Raw genomic sequence first — 17,321 nt, forward strand, 5'->3', positions numbered from 1 at the left:
CTGTGTTTATTTGAGCTTGAGCTTGTCATGTCTGTCAGTGGAGTTACTGTGCTGCCATTGGTCGATTACCACGCATTCAATCAGAGCTGTGGCTTCTGTCACACACATTCACACACACTAACACACACACACACATGCACTCAGAGGAAGAAACGAGACCTTCACTGTTAAACCAGCCGACCTCAAAGCTTCATGACAGTAAGTATTCACATTCCAAACTTTTGTATTGATATGGAATACACATTACTGTAGTGTGACACATCTGTCTGGATGGGGAGAGTCATTGTGCACTTGTGTTTGGTGAGAAACATTTTTATGCATCTTCAGAGTTTAAAAAGAGCTCAGATGTACACTTTTTGGTGAATTTGTGAATTGTAGTGGGAAGGTCTTAAGAGGAAAAGACGGAGGAGAGAGAGAAGATGCCTTTTTTGGTGTTGCATTTGCAATTTGTTGGAGTGTACTCATGCTGCTTTTCCATCAAGTGTGTGGGATGGTAGCTACAAAAACAGAGAGGATGGGGGGGAAAAACATGCAGAGACTAAGCCAGTAACACAGGCAGCAAACAGACAGAATATCCTCCACCAAACTTATTGTCGTTATTTATGATGCTCTGCTAGCAGAATTGAACTGCTTATATTGAAAAAAAAGACGCTTTGCCTCATTCCCTGACACATCCAAAGATAATCTCCATTTATCTACAAGATGCATTGGATCTTTGCATTTGTCAATTTGCAATCAGATCACCCAAAATGGGTGTTGTAAACATGCTTTCTAATTTCATTGCAATTGTTGTTTTACAAAAAGTCATATGCAAACATTTGGATATGAAGTTAGAGTGTGGAATTTGAGAATAGAGTTTGCATCACATGTGACATCACTACAATAGAACAGGATGTGGCAGGTGAGTAATAATAAATTCTGGATTATTCCTGGAAAAACATGTTGATACATGAGGATTGGTTTGGCTTAGAGTCTAAGTGGAGGATGAGAGGATGAGTTTTGTCCATAGATAGATAGATAGAGATAAATACATTCATAGATAAATACATTCAGCTGGTCACCATCTCAAAATGAACCTGTGCAGCGTGATCAAGCTCTTGTACCGCTCATAAAATTTTTAATTAGTGATAATGACCAGCTGGGGTACATTATTACACAGCTACTCATCAAATAAATAAATATATGTAGGCCCACATGAACTGATCGCTCATTAGGTTTCCCAAACTGCATGTATGTGGCGCTAAATGCCGATATTAACCAATCCAAATCAATAAATAAAAAGCAATAAATGTAAAGTACAGAGTACATAGGTTTTTCGTCCTCCATAGTGCAAAAGTTCCCTTTGCCCCAATGTAATATAAAAATACTTAACACAATTAAGTACTTTCCCTTACACCCAAAGAGCACTGAAATAAGGAATTTACAACCCGTGCACCACTTCTTTTTGCATTCTTTACATTGATACAATTAAAGAGATAGTTCAACCAAAATGAAAATTCTGTCATCATTTACTCACCCTCAAGTTGTTCCAAACCTGTATGATTTTCTTTGTTCTGCTGAATATGGGTAACCAAACAGTTGATGGGCCCCATTGACTTCCATAGCATTTTTACCCCCATATACTATAGAAGTCAATGGGGCCCATCAACTGTTTGGCTACATTCTTCAAAATATTTTCTTTTGTGTTTAGCAGGAGAAAGACATTCATATAGGTTTGGAACAACTTGAGGGTGTGTAAATGATTTTCATTTTTGAGTGAACTATCCCTAATCTGTACTGGCACACTGTCTCTAAACAGAATAACACAAGACGCGTCACTCGTATTGTTTTGAATGGGAGAAAGTGCAACGTGCAATATAGCGGAATAAGTCCCGCCTTCTACATAAGAGCCAATCGCCGATTAGTAAAGTCATCGCGTCACTGCAGCGGCCGTTAGAAGCTCCGGTTCCTATAGAAACAGTCAGACGCACGCCTCCGAAATGAGACACAAGAGACGCGCGCTTTAGGACTGCACATGCGCTTTAGCTTGATCCAGCCAGAAAAATACAGTTTTTTTTTGTCATGATTCGAGCGTTTAGAAACAAAATTTATGAAACAGTTGTCAGATTTCATTGGTGATTTCAAATATGAAATTTAAACAAAAACTTGGCAAACAGCTTTGGAGAAGCAAATCACGCGAACAGAATGCCACTTTGATAGCACGCCTGCATTGAGTTCTTTTTTCGCACTTGAACAGACGAAAACACACAAAATCATGTTTTGTCCAGTATCCATGTATAAGCACAGTCTAAAATGAGTTTTTAAAAATGGTTAAATGAACGTAAAGAGTTGTGAGAAAATAGGATGTGTGTCAGATCACGTCATGCGTCAGGTCTTAAAGTGACAGCAGCCTAATATACCTGCTGTTAAAGGGATAGTTCATTCAAAAATGAAAATTATCCCATGATTTACTCACCCTCAAGCCATCCTAGGTGTATATGACTATCTTCTTCAGATGAACACAATCAGATATATATTTAAAAATATCATTAGTCCTCCAAGGTTTATAATGGTTGTGAATGGGGGGCCGCATTTTGAAGTCAAAAATAATGCATCCATCCATAAAAAAAAGTAATCCATACGACTCCAGTGGGTTAATAAAGGCCTTCTGAAGCGAAGCAATGCATTTTTGTAAGAAAAATATCCATATTTAAAACTTTATAAATTCAAATAACTAGCTTCCGGTGGAGGACCGTACACAGAATGCGCAAGTCGAGTTGCGCCAAATGAGTAACCCCCCTGACGCGATGTATGACGCAGGATCTAGTATTGTATTGTATTGTAAGCTTTAAAGCCTCTTGCGGTTCAAACAAATAGGGCTGTGCAACAAATTTAAGCTCCTCTTCTCTTATATCGAAATCCTCCGAAATTTCTCTTTAAAAATGATCATTTTAGACTTATAATCTGTGACCGGTGATTTGTTTTGCTCTATCCTCTGCGCCTCCGTGTTCATCATTACATTGTGCGTCAGGTCAAAGGATACTCTTCCGCCGCAAATCAACTTGCACATTCTGCGTATGGTCATCCGCTGGAAGCTAGTTATTTGAATTTATAACATTTTAAATATGGATATTTTTCTTACAAAAATGCATCACTTCGCTTCAGAAGGCCTTTATTAACCGACTGGAGACGTATGGATTACTTTCACTTTTTTGCTGCTTTGAAACAATCTTTATTGTGAAAAGCGCTATATAAATGAAGGTGACTTGAGTTGACTACTTTTTTTTATGAATGGATGCATTATTTTTTATTCAAAACGCAGCCCCCCATTCATTGCCATTATAAACCTTGGAGGAATAAGGATATTTTTAAATATATCTCTGATTGTGTTCATTTGAAAGAAGATCATGAGTAAATCATGGGATAATTTTCATTTTTGGGTGAACTATCCCTTTAACTTGTCTGTGTCATTACTGTTAATCAAAGAACAAAAGACAGGGAAAATCACTCACTGCTCTTGACTGAATAACTTTTGTAGCTTTAATAAGGATTAATCTGTAATCTTTATAATTTATGCAGTGAAGACTGTGCAGTGTTTGATTATTCAATTTCTGTATATTTACAGAAATATCAAAAACAGCAAAAACAATACTTTTTTTTGTGCATTTTAGCAGGGCAGGTAAAAATCGGAAATGGCCTGACTGGGCCAGTAGAAACAAAAACCTTAGCACTGAGCCCTGATATAAATGTGACATTTATTACAATGAGTTTATGTGAAGATCGTTTAAGTTCACTTAAATTAAAAGTTGGTCTTTTTTAAAGCTAATTAAAAGTTAAAATTCATAGCTTTCAATTATGTAATGTTGAATGGCTATAATTAATGGCTAAAATTGAGAGAGAGAGAAAAATCAATTTATTAGAGACATCAGTATCAGTTATACCCTACTGACCTTTAGTGCTTTACTGTAAAGATGCCATTAAACAAATATTTAAAATATAGTCTACTGTCTTCATGTTGTTGCTACATTATTTTGGAGATCCAATGTGAAAATAAAAAATAGATTAAAAACTTATATATATAAGAAGAGTCCAAGAGTGACCTTGGTCAGAATATTATGGACTGCATGTTCAAAAATCGCGTGGGCAAAGCCAAGCGTTCAATAGTTGGTTGAGAAAGTGTGGGCGCCTAGAGGGACAGAGCGGCTCCGTATCAGTGCAACCAGTGCTGGCTCAGGCATTCAGTTGCTGTCGTTTCTGTCAATATCTTTATGTGCTCTATTTCACATTTGACAATTGCTGACGGATCGATAGGTCTGAACAGGAATTTGTCGCGAGCTTGATTTTCCCTCTTCGAGTTCAACCATATGAATTACTCGCGACGCGTCGCCATTTGGTTATTCGCGTTATCTGTGCAAATTATTCAGTCATGTGCGTATTGCGGTAGATTGGAGATGATATCCGTTTGGCTCCTCTTTTTAAAGCTGCTGGTAGGTATCAAAATACTGACGCTTTGTGCATCTGTTGCATCCGTATCTGCTTTGGCGAACATCTGCATGCGCAAGGCACGAAGAGCGAATGATGCAGGAATTATGTGTGCTGCATTTGTACTGTCGTGCTTGGCAGAGTGCCTAATGTATTTAAAAAGAGTTATGCTTCATTGTCTGTATCCGAAATCTCCATGATTGATCGGTATGTTTGACTTAAAGGGATAAATAACCTTCATCCCAAAAAGCAAACCCGTAGTGTTCTGTGTAAAACAAAATTAGATGTTAGGAAAAATGACCAGTCCCCATTCACTTTCATTGAATGGAAACAAAATGCAGTGAAAGTAAATGGTGACTAAGGCTGTTAATCCCCAACACATCTTAATTTTGGGGTGATCGAACCCTTTAATGCAACAGTCACACTTATTGGATAATAGCTGATGACATCATTTTGCTATCTGCAGAATTCCACCTCTGGCAATGTGGATGTGATGTTCAGACATCGGAAATGTATTTTCCAAAACAGAAAGGGTGGATCTGGGGTTAATGGTGGTCACAGCACCAGCAGGCATGCATAAAAGTACATCCCATCCGCTCGATATGAGCAATAGATTTGTTTCTCTGTCTCTCTTACTGGATAAACTCAGGCTGATAGCTCTAATAAACACACTGCATGGCACTTTGATAAGGTTGTCTCTGACTAGTGAGCTGCTTCTACATGGATCTTACTGTATAATAAACAAGACAGCCTATAATAAACAAGACTGCCTTCTCAGATAGAGCATGTTGCCAGGCAACCACTACGTTTCTGGGGGAAAAAACACAAAACAGACTTTATGATCATCCACATACTGCATTATTATCACCCACATACTGTAAGCTCTGAGTTTTTGTTTTATGAGTGTGAGCACTGAAGAAGTACAAAGAAGAGGAATGATAAACTATTAAGTGATAAATAAGGAAAAAGGAATTATTGTAGCTAGTTCTGAGTACATCCAGTTAGCTTTTCGATTGATAGTACTTTCAAGAAAGTAGTGTACACTGTTAAAAGTAATACGCTATATCTACTTCATAAGATTTTGGCAACAGATTACAAGCAATATTATTAATTAAATTCAACAAATAGAACTGAGTTAGAATTAATCAAATTCCTTAAATGTCAACCATTTAAAAAGAGGAAAATTTAAACAAAAATATCTGAATAACAGACAGACGTCAAAGATTAATTAAGAACTCTTTATTTTTTATTGCCAACATTGAAGACACCTGATGATAACAAGCAGAATCACTGAAGGAAAGAGAAACACAAGAAGTAACAGAGGTTTAGATGTTGATGTTGATTTTATTGAAAATGTTTGGTCACCATTACAGTGATCAGTGTTTCATTTAGTTGGGCAGCTTGACTCTTTGCTTTTTATGTCAGTTTGTGTTTTTTGTAATGGTGTTTGCTAATTTTACACATTTTAAATGGTTGGCTTTTAAGGAATTAATTAGATTCATTCTAACTCAATTCTTATATGTTGAATTTAATTAATAATATTGCTTGTAATCTGTTGCCACAATTTTATTGAGTAGATAGAGCGTATTACTTTTTACAGTGTACTTTCTCAGAAGTGTTACCCTTCTCTTTATTTAAGCTTAGAAGCTGTTTAGAGTTTTTATTTCAAATGACCTACTTAAAATTAGGGGTAACATTTTCATTGAGGCTACTAAAACATCCTATAATGTAGATTTTCAGCCCATTTTAAGATTGCATGCTTTCTTAGAAACCACTTCTCATGCTTGTGTTTGGTATCAAAAAGGTCCAGCCACTTATATCTCACAGCATGAATGCTAGAATAGCTCGATGAAACTAAAGCAACACTGTGCAATTCTGCTGAAAACAGCACAAGGCTGGTTCTTCTAGATCAAGGTTGTCTATATTAATTATCCAAGGAGCAAGACTAAGAGAAAACATTTTTTAGCATTTTGTCATGTTTGATGTTTTGAGTCTTCCTAAGCTTGGTTCCTTTAATTCTAAACAGATCTTTTTCAATGTAACTTTCACAGAGAGCCACAGCTGGTGTGCGAAGGTTATATGGAAGTGAACTAAATGAAGGCATAAGCACCTCTGTAAATCAGCAACAAAAAGAGCAGAAATACCTCTCTGAAACAGTCACCATGGAGACCAGCCAGCTTTCAGAAATGGCTGATCTAACAGACTGTAAAATGGATCCTGGGTGTACAGAGGACACTGAGGAGGTAAATGAATGTTTTGTCACATATTTCCCAGAGTGCCTGGATACCAGAAAGAGCAACCCCCATGAAGACCTCGATGGGCAAGGCAACACAGGCATAACCAATGAAAGTGATAGCTCAGGTGAATCTGATGGGAGCAAAGAATCTCAAGAAAGCATTATGGTCAAGGTCAATGAAGAAGAACAGCCAAATGGTACAGAATCTTTGACCTCTGAGTCTCATGAAGACCCTAACCTGAATGACCAACCAGAAGAGGAAATGGAAATCATCAATTCTGATGAGGCCCAGGAGGAAGAACACAATGAACATGAGGAGAGGGTGGAGGCAGAAGAAGAATCTGTGCTGGAGCAACAAATGAATGAGCTAGTGATTTCTGAAATCCAGACTGAAACTTGTCCGGATATGGATCGAGATGACCTGAGTGACTGTCTGCTTGTGGAAATGGCTATCATTTCATCAGACAGTGATGCTGAGGAGCCATGGAGATCTTTAGTTCCACCAGCTGTTGACAAAGAAGAGATTGAAGAGAACGGTGATCTCCTGGGTATGGATGAAGCAGAGGTAAACCCGGAAGACCAATCAAGGCAGGAAGACACTGAAGTGATTGATAGCAATGCTGAACCTGAAGATGAAGCCCTGGCTTTGAACATTATTGAAAGTGAGATTCTAGAACAACCAGAGTGTCCCACTGAATGTGAGCTGCAAGATATTTCTTTGGACTCCTCTGTCCATTACTGCAGCTTAACAAAGATTGCAGAGGACGAAGATGAGCTTGGGAAAACTTCAAAGCACAACCTCCAGCGCCTGTCTTGTTCAACTTCAGAGCTCGACAAGAAGTTGCCGCAGGACTTCTGCGTGGTTCAGGAAATAAAGAGCGAGAACGTCAGCACAGAGCATCTGGATTTCAGGGTGGCTCGCAAGCAATGGCAGAAGATGGAAGAGCAAACCAAGGGTCTGGTGCACCGGCCAGTGATGAAGCAGGGATCTTGCCAAGGTGGGCACAGCTTCATGTATACGCCTGTCCGCAACATTGATCGCCCCAGAAGAGACCCTGACATAGAAAGTCTCGGTCTGGGGGATTACCAGTACACTCAATTCAGCCCCTGTTCGGAGGACTCTGGTCTGGACGACACAAGCTACAGGTCCCCTTACGATGAGCCGGAGACTCCAGTGGAGCGGGAGATCCGTGAAGCTCTCGAACGAGAGGAGAATTTCAGACGAGAGAGGGCAATGGCAAAGATGACTGCTGGTGACGCTACACAAGTTCAACCCAGGCCTAGTGTTCTTCACCAAAGCAGATCAGAGCCTGGGGAGAAAGGACGGATGTTTGACACACCGGAGGACAGATGCAGGTCTCAGAGGTCCCCTAGTACAAGAACTCCAACTTTGTCTATCACTGCTTCTTCTGGAAAAAGTCCCACATACCATGAAATGACCGCCAATAATGTCATTATACTCGAGCCGGATTCGTACCCCACCAGTCCACGGAATCGAGGGAAAGGTGGGCTGCTCTCTCCAGGCACGAGCGGTTTCCAAGAATGGTCATCAGACATGAACAACGTGATCATCCTGGAGACATCGAATCTCATCATTCGAAGTGCCTCGGAATTCTGCCTGAGCACTGCATGTCAAGAGACACAAGAGAGCACGTTTCAGAACAATCCCTTCTTCAAACTGCGCTCTCACAGCACGCAGTCTCTGGTGGATCAGGAGATAAAGTTGGTGAGGCAAAGAGAAGAGGAGCTTAGGAGGCAGAGAGCACAACTATATGTAAAGGAGAGATATGACACGGTCCTCGTGTCCCCCAGCCAACTGCAGAATTTCAATTACGAGAGACCAGGTAGCACATTTAGCAACCAGTAGAGTATTTACTTCACTGATGTTATTACATAAAGATGCAGTTCAGCAAATGTCCTTTCTTTTATTTGGACACTTTACAGGAGAGGTACCAGCAAAATCTAAGTCATCCCCCTCATCTCCATCGAAGACACGCAAAATGGATCGCTCCGCTTTGTCCTGCGACCAGAAGGTACATTAAATTTAGGCATGCTGATTCAAAGTTGCAGATTTTAAACTACATATTTTTCTGTTGGTCCTCCCATGTATCATATATAACTGTTCTGAATTCCATTGCAAAGCATCTGTTTTTCATCTGTTTCACATCTTTGACATCTCATTGATCTGTGCCCATTTCACCTTGAAACTGGAAACTGCATGCAGTTTTACAGGTGAAGCTTTCTCCTTTAGTTCCCTGAGGCTCCTTACCCTCGAGTCAGACGAAAAAGTGCCCTGGCCCAGAGGTGGGAGGCAGGTATCTTTGCCAATCATCAGCAACAAGACTGAATGATTTGCCTAAATGAAGCACCGAAGCACAAATCAAGTTTCCATTACAGTATAAGCATGTAGAAATAGATTCAGATTAAAACATTCATTAGTACAAACCTGGAACTTAATAGGTGAGTAAATATATTCATAACTGATGTCATACCCTTTTTCATTTTTTTTTGGATGCGAATAGTATTTTCATTATCTTGAGTACACTTTTATATTATTGCAGATGACAAATTTATAAAGTAATGCATTCCTAAATTGCACTATGTACAAAAATAATGCCAAACACTGAGAAATATATTATTCTGATTTCACATTACATACAGTACATTGTTTAAAAAAGATACTAATTTTGAGTCTTATATTAACAAATCAGTTTATTGTTTATAAGATATTTTGTCACTTTAACCATACAGTGAAGAGCAGAAGTAAATAATAATACATTTCATTACCTTGGAATTATAAGGTTCTATCTGACATTTTTGTCAAAACTGAGTTATTCACATATTCTTCTTTTGTAAGTTGTGAACATTTTGGGACTTTTTTTTTAGAAAACAAAAAGGATTCTATCTACAGAGGTCTATGGAATTCAAAAACTTTGAAGCTTAATATCTTAAAACTGCTCAGAATGCAGATAGAACCTTATAATTCCAAGGCGACGATTTATCATTGATTTAATCTGATCAAAAGTGCAATTTAAGACAAGAGAAGACCACTTCTTGGAATGTCTATTATAGAGTATATAATGGATGTAGCTTCCAGAGTTGTTACAGATAAGTAGCTGGCTTCTGTACCATAATTACATTGTGAGCCTTTTAAATATTTTATGCTTCGATTGCCTGCGTATAATGTGAACATTTATTCTTGTGTGAAAATAATAATTTAAAAAATGTGTGAATTTCACTTCATAATATTCATGTTTGAAATGGCATCTTAATAGATATGTTTCTTCCTTGCAGGATGTTTTCAATGCAAAATACTGTTCTGTTCAAACCTTGCAATAAAATGAAATGATAATTGGTAATGATTTGTTCTGCTGTATAAATAATTCTAGGCCTTCATCCCAATTTATGTCCTGAAAAGCTGCCATATGATTCATTCGTTGGCTATACGTTCCCTATGGAGCTGAGAAGTGAGAAACAGAAAGCTGAGTTTCCAAGCACAAACACAGCAAGGACAGCCACTCTAAACTTAGTATCCTGTGGAAGTAGAAAGAAGGGCATTTGGATGCTTAGATGAACATTATGTACATGGTTATTTTTGAGCCTTATAATTTGATGGTAAGTTTTTGTTGTGCCTATTGCACTACACACTGATTTCAATGATTAAGGGTGGTAAATCTCCACCTTTAAGTCTGAGTAAAGTGAACTTACCCAGTTTACATTCCCCGAGAAGTCTGAGAGAACTGGAAGTTCATCTTCATTGTCACTTCCTGTTGAAACAAGAGAAATGACTAAATATGTAGTTACATTATCCTTGAAAACATATTTCGCTTCATTTCACTCTCAGTTTGAATCATTTTGCAATTTATGCCTGAACGACAGGAAGAGGGAACAAAACTGAACAGGCACTATGTACTTCCAAATGAATCAGACTTTGGCTTTTGCACAGTCTTTCAAAGTTATATAATGTGAAAATGAGTTATACAAACCTTTTCTGATTACATTGTGCTTATGAAGTTGTAACACAAGCTTTAATACAATGTTCCAAACCACAAAAGCAAAGAGAATCCCTGTGGTCCATGGGTAAGGTAACAAAAGAGACTGCTGCCTTATTCCAAAAAATATGGAAACCACTGCAATAATTAAAAAAAAGTAACATTTTTAAATGTTTTGACTGGATTATTACTCATAGAAATTGATTTATTTGAGGTAAACATTTCTAAACAACAAAAATCCAAAGAGCGAAATTCACCGGCAATAATTTCAGCAGCATTTCCAACGCCCCAGTGCAACCAATTGAATATCCACCTCCTGGGAAAATGAAATGATTATCCTGCTGTTATTCTACTTGCTTCATTATGTTTTTCAATCCAGATATGTAAGCAAAAGGGGTTTACACAACTACCAAGTTGAAAATTTGAGTTAAATGAGGAGACATTAGCCTACCTTGAGGAGTCTGGAGCTGGTCTGAATGCAGCCATTATAGGCTGACAGAAAGAGACAATCATAACAGTGCAGCCTAGGTATGGATGAGCACCTGCTCTCTGCAAAGACATTTGGTAATAGTATTGTTAACTAAAACCAAAACTATTAAAATATTTTCACAAATTGAAATGAATCTGAAATAAAGTAAAGTCTATTTGATGAAAATACTTAACCGAAAATTAGAAATGTTTATGTAAACTATAGAGAGAGAGAGAGAGAGAGAGAGAGAGAGAGAGAGAGAGAGAAGCACATAACAAAATTACTAAAATTTAAATAAAAAACCTTAATTAGTAACACTTTACAATAGTTTCATTTTGTTGACATTAGTTAATGCATTACATAACATCAACTAACAATGAACAATATATCTACAGCATATTTTAACCTTTGTTAATGTTAGTTAATAAAAATGTTCACATTCATGTTAGTTCACAGTGCACTAATGTTAAGTGATACAGCTTTTGATCTTAAAAACGTAATGTATTAATAAATGTTGTGATTAACATTGACTAGGATTAATAAATTCTGCAGAAGTATTGCTCATTGTTCATGTTAACTATTGTAGTTAACTAATGTAAACAACAAACCTTATTGTAAAGTGTTACTCTTAAATTAAATTAAAATAAAATCTGAAAACAAAAATAAAAGCTAATTCAAAATATTAATAAATACTATAATTAATAAATACTGTACAGAACCAATGTATAAACATATATTAGCTATGCAATATAACACCACACTCTCTCTGATGCTGAAATTGGTCTTAAATTAAATAGGGCCCCCTACTGGCAAGGAGTGAAACTGTGGCATTTAATACATTTAAGTTTGTTGTTGTTTTAAGGATGTATTGCATTTTATTTGCAAATCATTGTCAAGGCAGAGAACACAGGCTTTACTCACTGTGCTCCATTTTCCTCGGTAGATAAAAGGAAAAACGAAACCCACAGCTGTGAGCAAAACTGTAAGGGACATCAACATGCGATGCACCTGTAAACAGAGAAAATATTTAAACTACAGTGAAAAATATATGCAGTTATGAAAAGCTGATTACACATGAAATGTGCAGAAAACTGAAAGTATTAAAGCATGAATAAGTATTAAGCAGCAACCACAAAAACATACTCCATACCTGAAACCATATTTTTTGCCCAAACAATGTTCGTTCTGGCCAGTCAGGTTTAAAATAGCCAGCGATTAATGTTCCAGAGCTTCCTGCTAGCATCCAGGCAATCAGCATTAAAGCTCCTGCATTTAAATTGGGAAATTATCTTTGAAAATGAAAGCATTTTGCAATTTACACCAATTTATTCATAACATGTAGTGGTTTATTTAATTACCATTTGTCATTTAACTGATGCTTTTATTCCACAGCAACTACTTTTCAAGGGCACAATGATGATAATTGCACTTGCACAAGTAACATTTCCTTTTCTTGACCATATATTTAACCATTTGTGGAATTCTAAGTTTCCTGCAGTAAACTTAATTACAGCAGAACACTTACCATGACATTTCATGAGCAGTGGAGATCGAGAACCTGTCAGTATCTGGGGAGGGCCGGTAATGATCTGATGATGGGACGATATCAGTGGCTGCCACGTGTGTCTGTGGATCATACCTGCAGCACAACACAACAACAGTAAAACTGCTGAGATAACTTGAACAAAGCATTATCTCACACACCATTTCTATCAATAAAAATAGTGATTTATCATACCATAACGATGGGATATAAAAAATAAAAGTGAAACAATTGGTGTAAATCTTTCAGAACATCACCTGATCAAATTGTTTTAAGATATGTAGGCCTACTTGTGCTTGTTTCCTTGTAAAAGTTGAATTCTGACTTTAGCAAGCCAGCAGTAACTATTTTATTCCCTGTGCACCCCGTGACCCTGCCATAAAATAAATGACAGGAAACAAGTACTGATTGCTCAGCCCATCACAGGCACTTGTTAACCAGTAAGGTCAGAAATCCGGATCTGTGGAGTAACACGCAGTGCGGAGGCCATAAAAACAAAGTTAAATGTGACACTGTATCTGATGAGATGCATAATAATTTGCTAAAAGGAGAAATACAGCCCTTTGGAAAATGCTGAAGGATGTGAAGACCGGAAAGACTGCTATTTTATCATGCTGTAAATCTAGAAGTTAAAAAAAAGAGCGATAACACAAAACAGAACATTTAAATCTACAGTAGCTTATCTATTCCAGTGTTATTATCTATTCATCAATGTTATTTTAGTATAACTTATATATATATATATATATATATATATATATATATTTGAATTCAGCTTTCATTTTACTTTTAGTTTAAGTTTTAGTACTTTTGTTATGTGCTTTTGTCATTTTTATTAGTTTTATTAGTCTCTTTATTAGAATATAACCAGAAAATACAGTAAATGTGTATGCAGTATTAATAAACAGAAAAAAATCTGAAAAAAAAACCCCAAAAAAACCCCACTTTTATAGGCTAAATTGGCAAGTATTTAGTGACCTCCCCTTACACTTGAGCAATAGTAGGAACCAGGCTTAAACCTAAATGGAATGGAGAAGGACTGGAAGGCCAAGAAAACTTTCAAAATATGATGAAAAGTTTCTGAGAAACTTTTTTGAGAAATGGAAGAAATCCAGGAGGTCACACTAAATACTGATTTTTGCTTAAAGAAACAATTTTGTACATATTTCCTGTATTTTCTGTTTGTATCGTAATAAAGTGACTGAAAAATAAATATGGATGGTCATTAAAACATTGCTAAAACAACAAAGCTGGTGGTGGCCTAAGACTTTTTCACACTACTGTATATATATATATATATATATATATATATATATATATATAAAGCTTTATTTCAATTAGTGAAAATCATTTTTAATAGCTTTATTTGACAATAACAACACTCTGTGTCATTGACGCAACAACACTCACCATTTTCTGCAGTGCCGTGTGCTAAGAACAGGTAGTAACTGTTGTTAAGACTGAATCGGACCGGATCCTGAGGGGTGTGTATGGATCTTGAGAACTTGCACTGAATAACCCCATCAGAAAGTCTCCAGCCTACATCAGTCAGCACAGACTGCAGAGGAAATGAAAATCATGCTGATTACATTTACTGTATGAGTGACACTGTATAAAGTTCAGAGGCCATCTTTTTGGACTATAATGTTTTTATGGCTTTAAAATTAAATTGTAACATACTGCATTACTAAAAACTGCCAAAAAAGCAGCATTAAGATCTTAAAGTACTCTCTCACCTTGGATGCCAACTCTGGATATGTCCTGCCTGTTGTGTGTGCAGCCTCAACACTTACACGACCCCCGTCATTTACACACAAGTACGCATCATCATTGCCCTAGCAAACATTAAAGGGTTAGTTCACCCAAAAATGAAATTTCTGTCATTAATTACTCACCCTCATGTCGCTCCAAACCCGCAAGACCTTTGTTCATCTTCGGAACACAATTAAGATATTTTTGATGAAATCCAAGAGTTTTTTTATCCTCAATAGAAAGCAATGAAATTACCACATTCAAGGTCCAGAAAGGTAGTAAAAACGTCGTTAAAATAGTCAACGTGACTACAGTGGTTTAACCTTAATGTTATGAAGTGACGAGAAAAGTTTTTGAGCACAAAAACAAAACAAAAATAATGATTTTATTCAACAATTTCTTCTCTACCTTGTCAGTCTCCTACGCAGTTGACGCAGTTTACACCCGAACGCTGGCTCAGTATTGGCCGACGCTGTTCACGTGGGCACCGCGACGCATACGTGTGATGCTGACGCAGGAGCCGGCCAATACAGAGTCGACGTTCTGATGTAGAACACGGAAGCTCTGCAATGTGTCTTTAACGTAAACTGCGTAAGAGAATGACAGTGCACAAAAAGTATTCTTGTCGCTTCATAACATTAAGGTTGAACCACTGTAGTCACGTTGACTAATTTAATGATGTATTTACTACTTTTATGGAGCTTGAATGTAATTTCGTTGCTTTCTATGGACATAAATATAATATATATCTAAAGTTAGTTCATTATAATGTAGGACAAGAATGTGAAATGCATTTGATCATGCTCACCATCCATTCATCCATGGAGAGGGCAAAGGAGACGTATCCTTGTGCAGGGCCGCTGAGCTCAAACGAAACTGTCTGACCCAAAGTAGAATAAGAAAGGAAGAAGCAGTTTGTGTCTATAGAAGAGTTACAGCCGACAGGGTCAATGAGACAAGACTTCCACTTGCCACATCCCTCTGAAGTGAACTGTAGAAGAAATGGCATCACATTTTTTTTTTTTTTTTTTCACAAAAAAAGGCTATGTAAAGCAGTTTCTAAGAGCAGATTATATTTAGTATTTTGGCACGTACTGGATGAGGTAGAATAGAAGTGCTTGCAGAGTTTGTAGACATAACGGTGGTAGATTGAGGTGGAGCGGGAGTCGCGTCACCCTGAGAAATGACCGGACTAGGAAGTTTGAGCCAGAATGTATTGTAGTGGGCAAGAACTGTGGCGCTTGATGTGAAAAAACAAAGAGGTTGAACATAATAAATTTGAATGTAATCACAAATATTGGTTTGAAAAGATCCAATACAATATTTTCAATGCTGAATGACAAAGTCAGATCAGAAACACTCACAGAAAGTGTACAGTGGGTGGAGCATTCGATGGGGCTTTCCAGATCACCTGAATTTCGGTCTGTTTGGCATTACTGGTGTGACTAACGGCAGAACCCTTTAAAAGACATCATACTTTCATCAAACTCTTTAAGAATAAAAGCAGATTTTGAGACACATTTCCCTTACAACATACTTTATAATACCAAAATATTTATGGTAAGTGTGATTTATACAACAGCAGGGCTGCATTTTCAGAATCATAGGCTACTCCAGTCTTCATGTCACGTAATCCATCAGAAATCATTCTAATATGCTGATTTGGTGCTCAAGAAACATTTCTTATTATTATCAATCTTTAAAAGAATTGTGCTGATTAATATTTTTGTGGAAACTGTAGACTCCACTATACAGTACCTCTATGCTGTTGCATGTCAAACGCTGAGAAATCTTGGGATCTACCAATGCGAATGAGCCAACAGCTGATCCATCAGTGTTTGTGGCATCTCTGGCCTGAATTAGAAATCCTTCAAAGTGCTCACTTCCAGAGAGAGTGACTATGGATAGTGGAAGTATCAATAAATAAAGGCAACTAATTGTTCAACTTAAAACATCTAAATTGGCAAAAATGATAATTGTTTAATTCATATGTGTTTTGTTTCCCCCCCTCACCTCTGATGTCCATGCCTGGGCTGAATTTACTGGCATTCACAGTCAGTGTGTATGGACTGGCAGTAGTGTTGGGTTGGCTGTGATGTTCTGGCATCATGCTCTCACACGATTTCTCCACCTTTCCATTTTTATATCCACTTACAGCTGTCAAACACAATGTTCCAAAGATTGCCAGAGAAGTTTGTAGATTCCACATTCCTGCAGAGGCAAAGTGATCCTCTTCTCTGGAAAGATCCTGAGAGGAGCACAATTATGGCCATTAGTCCTTATGTTATAGTTTATACCTTGCTCCTTAGGATTCATATTACATTACATTACAGGGTTCCTACATTTGTTGCCAAATGAATTTTCAAGATTTTTTTTTTTTTTTTTTCTTACTTTTCCAGTCATTTGTGATTTCTGGAAATTGATTTTTAATTCATCATAGAGATTGCTTGGGTGAATTTCTATTTGTAGGCTATGTCAGTTACATTAGAATTAATATATAAAGGTTAGCCTATGTAAAATGTTTTTTCCCATTATGAAAAAATGTCCTGAACTCACTTTTTCTTATGAAAAAGTTATTAGTAATTTGCCCAATTCATTTAATTTTCCATGACTTTTCCAAACCACTTAACAATGTGTGTAAATAAATGTTAATACAAAGTTAATGAAGGTTTTAGAGGTTCAAAAGTAAGCACTGCTCTTACCTTGTCAGCAACCTGTCTGCTCAGGACCAGGTAATGGTGTCAGATAATAGTTTTATGGTTTGAACATGAATGGGCGGGTCATGTCGCATTTTAAGACTCTGTAGGCCTACAACCACACGATGGAGACAAAATCTGAAACATCCCCCTGCAGGTTGTCTGTTATTTA

The 17,321-nt window shown here is 37.2% G+C and overlaps 2 protein-coding genes across 5 annotated transcripts; one reads left to right on the top strand and one right to left on the bottom strand.

Annotated features, from left to right (window-relative positions):
* Window positions 1-69: 69 nt before the first annotated feature.
* LOC127495488 (uncharacterized) lies at window positions 70-10,056 on the top strand. 3 transcript variants are annotated; one of them, XM_051862401.1, is made up of 4 exons: window positions 70-198; window positions 6,513-8,541; window positions 8,642-8,730; window positions 8,949-10,056. In XM_051862401.1, the coding sequence occupies exons 1-4, from the start codon at window positions 193-195 to the stop codon at window positions 9,042-9,044; spliced, it is 2,220 nt and encodes a 739-aa protein (XP_051718361.1). In that variant the 5' UTR covers window positions 70-192; the 3' UTR covers window positions 9,045-10,056. The 3 variants fall into 3 exon arrangements, with proteins under 3 accessions (XP_051718361.1, XP_051718360.1, XP_051718359.1); XM_051862400.1 differs by lacking the exon at window positions 70-198 and adding an exon at window positions 4,158-4,466 and having other exon boundaries at window positions 8,922-10,056; XM_051862399.1 differs by lacking the exon at window positions 70-198 and adding an exon at window positions 4,159-4,466.
* LOC127495489 (putative ferric-chelate reductase 1) lies at window positions 9,614-17,297 on the bottom strand. 2 transcript variants are annotated; one of them, XM_051862402.1, is made up of 16 exons: window positions 17,156-17,297; window positions 16,467-16,701; window positions 16,212-16,351; window positions 15,818-15,912; window positions 15,549-15,693; window positions 15,262-15,444; window positions 14,438-14,536; window positions 14,112-14,259; window positions 12,684-12,797; window positions 12,309-12,424; window positions 12,080-12,166; window positions 11,141-11,238; window positions 10,947-11,005; window positions 10,684-10,827; window positions 10,406-10,464; window positions 9,614-10,231 (listed from the first exon to the last, which is right to left on the bottom strand). In XM_051862402.1, exons 2-16 carry the CDS (start codon window positions 16,660-16,662, stop codon window positions 10,139-10,141), a joined length of 1,776 nt encoding a protein of 591 aa, XP_051718362.1. In that variant the 5' UTR covers window positions 16,663-16,701; window positions 17,156-17,297; the 3' UTR covers window positions 9,614-10,138. The 2 variants fall into 2 exon arrangements, with proteins under 2 accessions (XP_051718362.1, XP_051718363.1); XM_051862403.1 differs by lacking the exons at window positions 9,614-10,231; window positions 10,406-10,464; window positions 10,684-10,827; ... (4 more) ...; window positions 12,684-12,797; window positions 14,112-14,259 and having other exon boundaries at window positions 14,501-14,633.
* Window positions 17,298-17,321: the final 24 nt, after the last annotated feature.

The sequence above is a fragment of the Ctenopharyngodon idella genome, chromosome 15 (assembly GCF_019924925.1).
Source record: "Ctenopharyngodon idella isolate HZGC_01 chromosome 15, HZGC01, whole genome shotgun sequence".
NCBI classification, from domain to species: domain Eukaryota; kingdom Metazoa; phylum Chordata; class Actinopteri; order Cypriniformes; family Xenocyprididae; genus Ctenopharyngodon; species Ctenopharyngodon idella.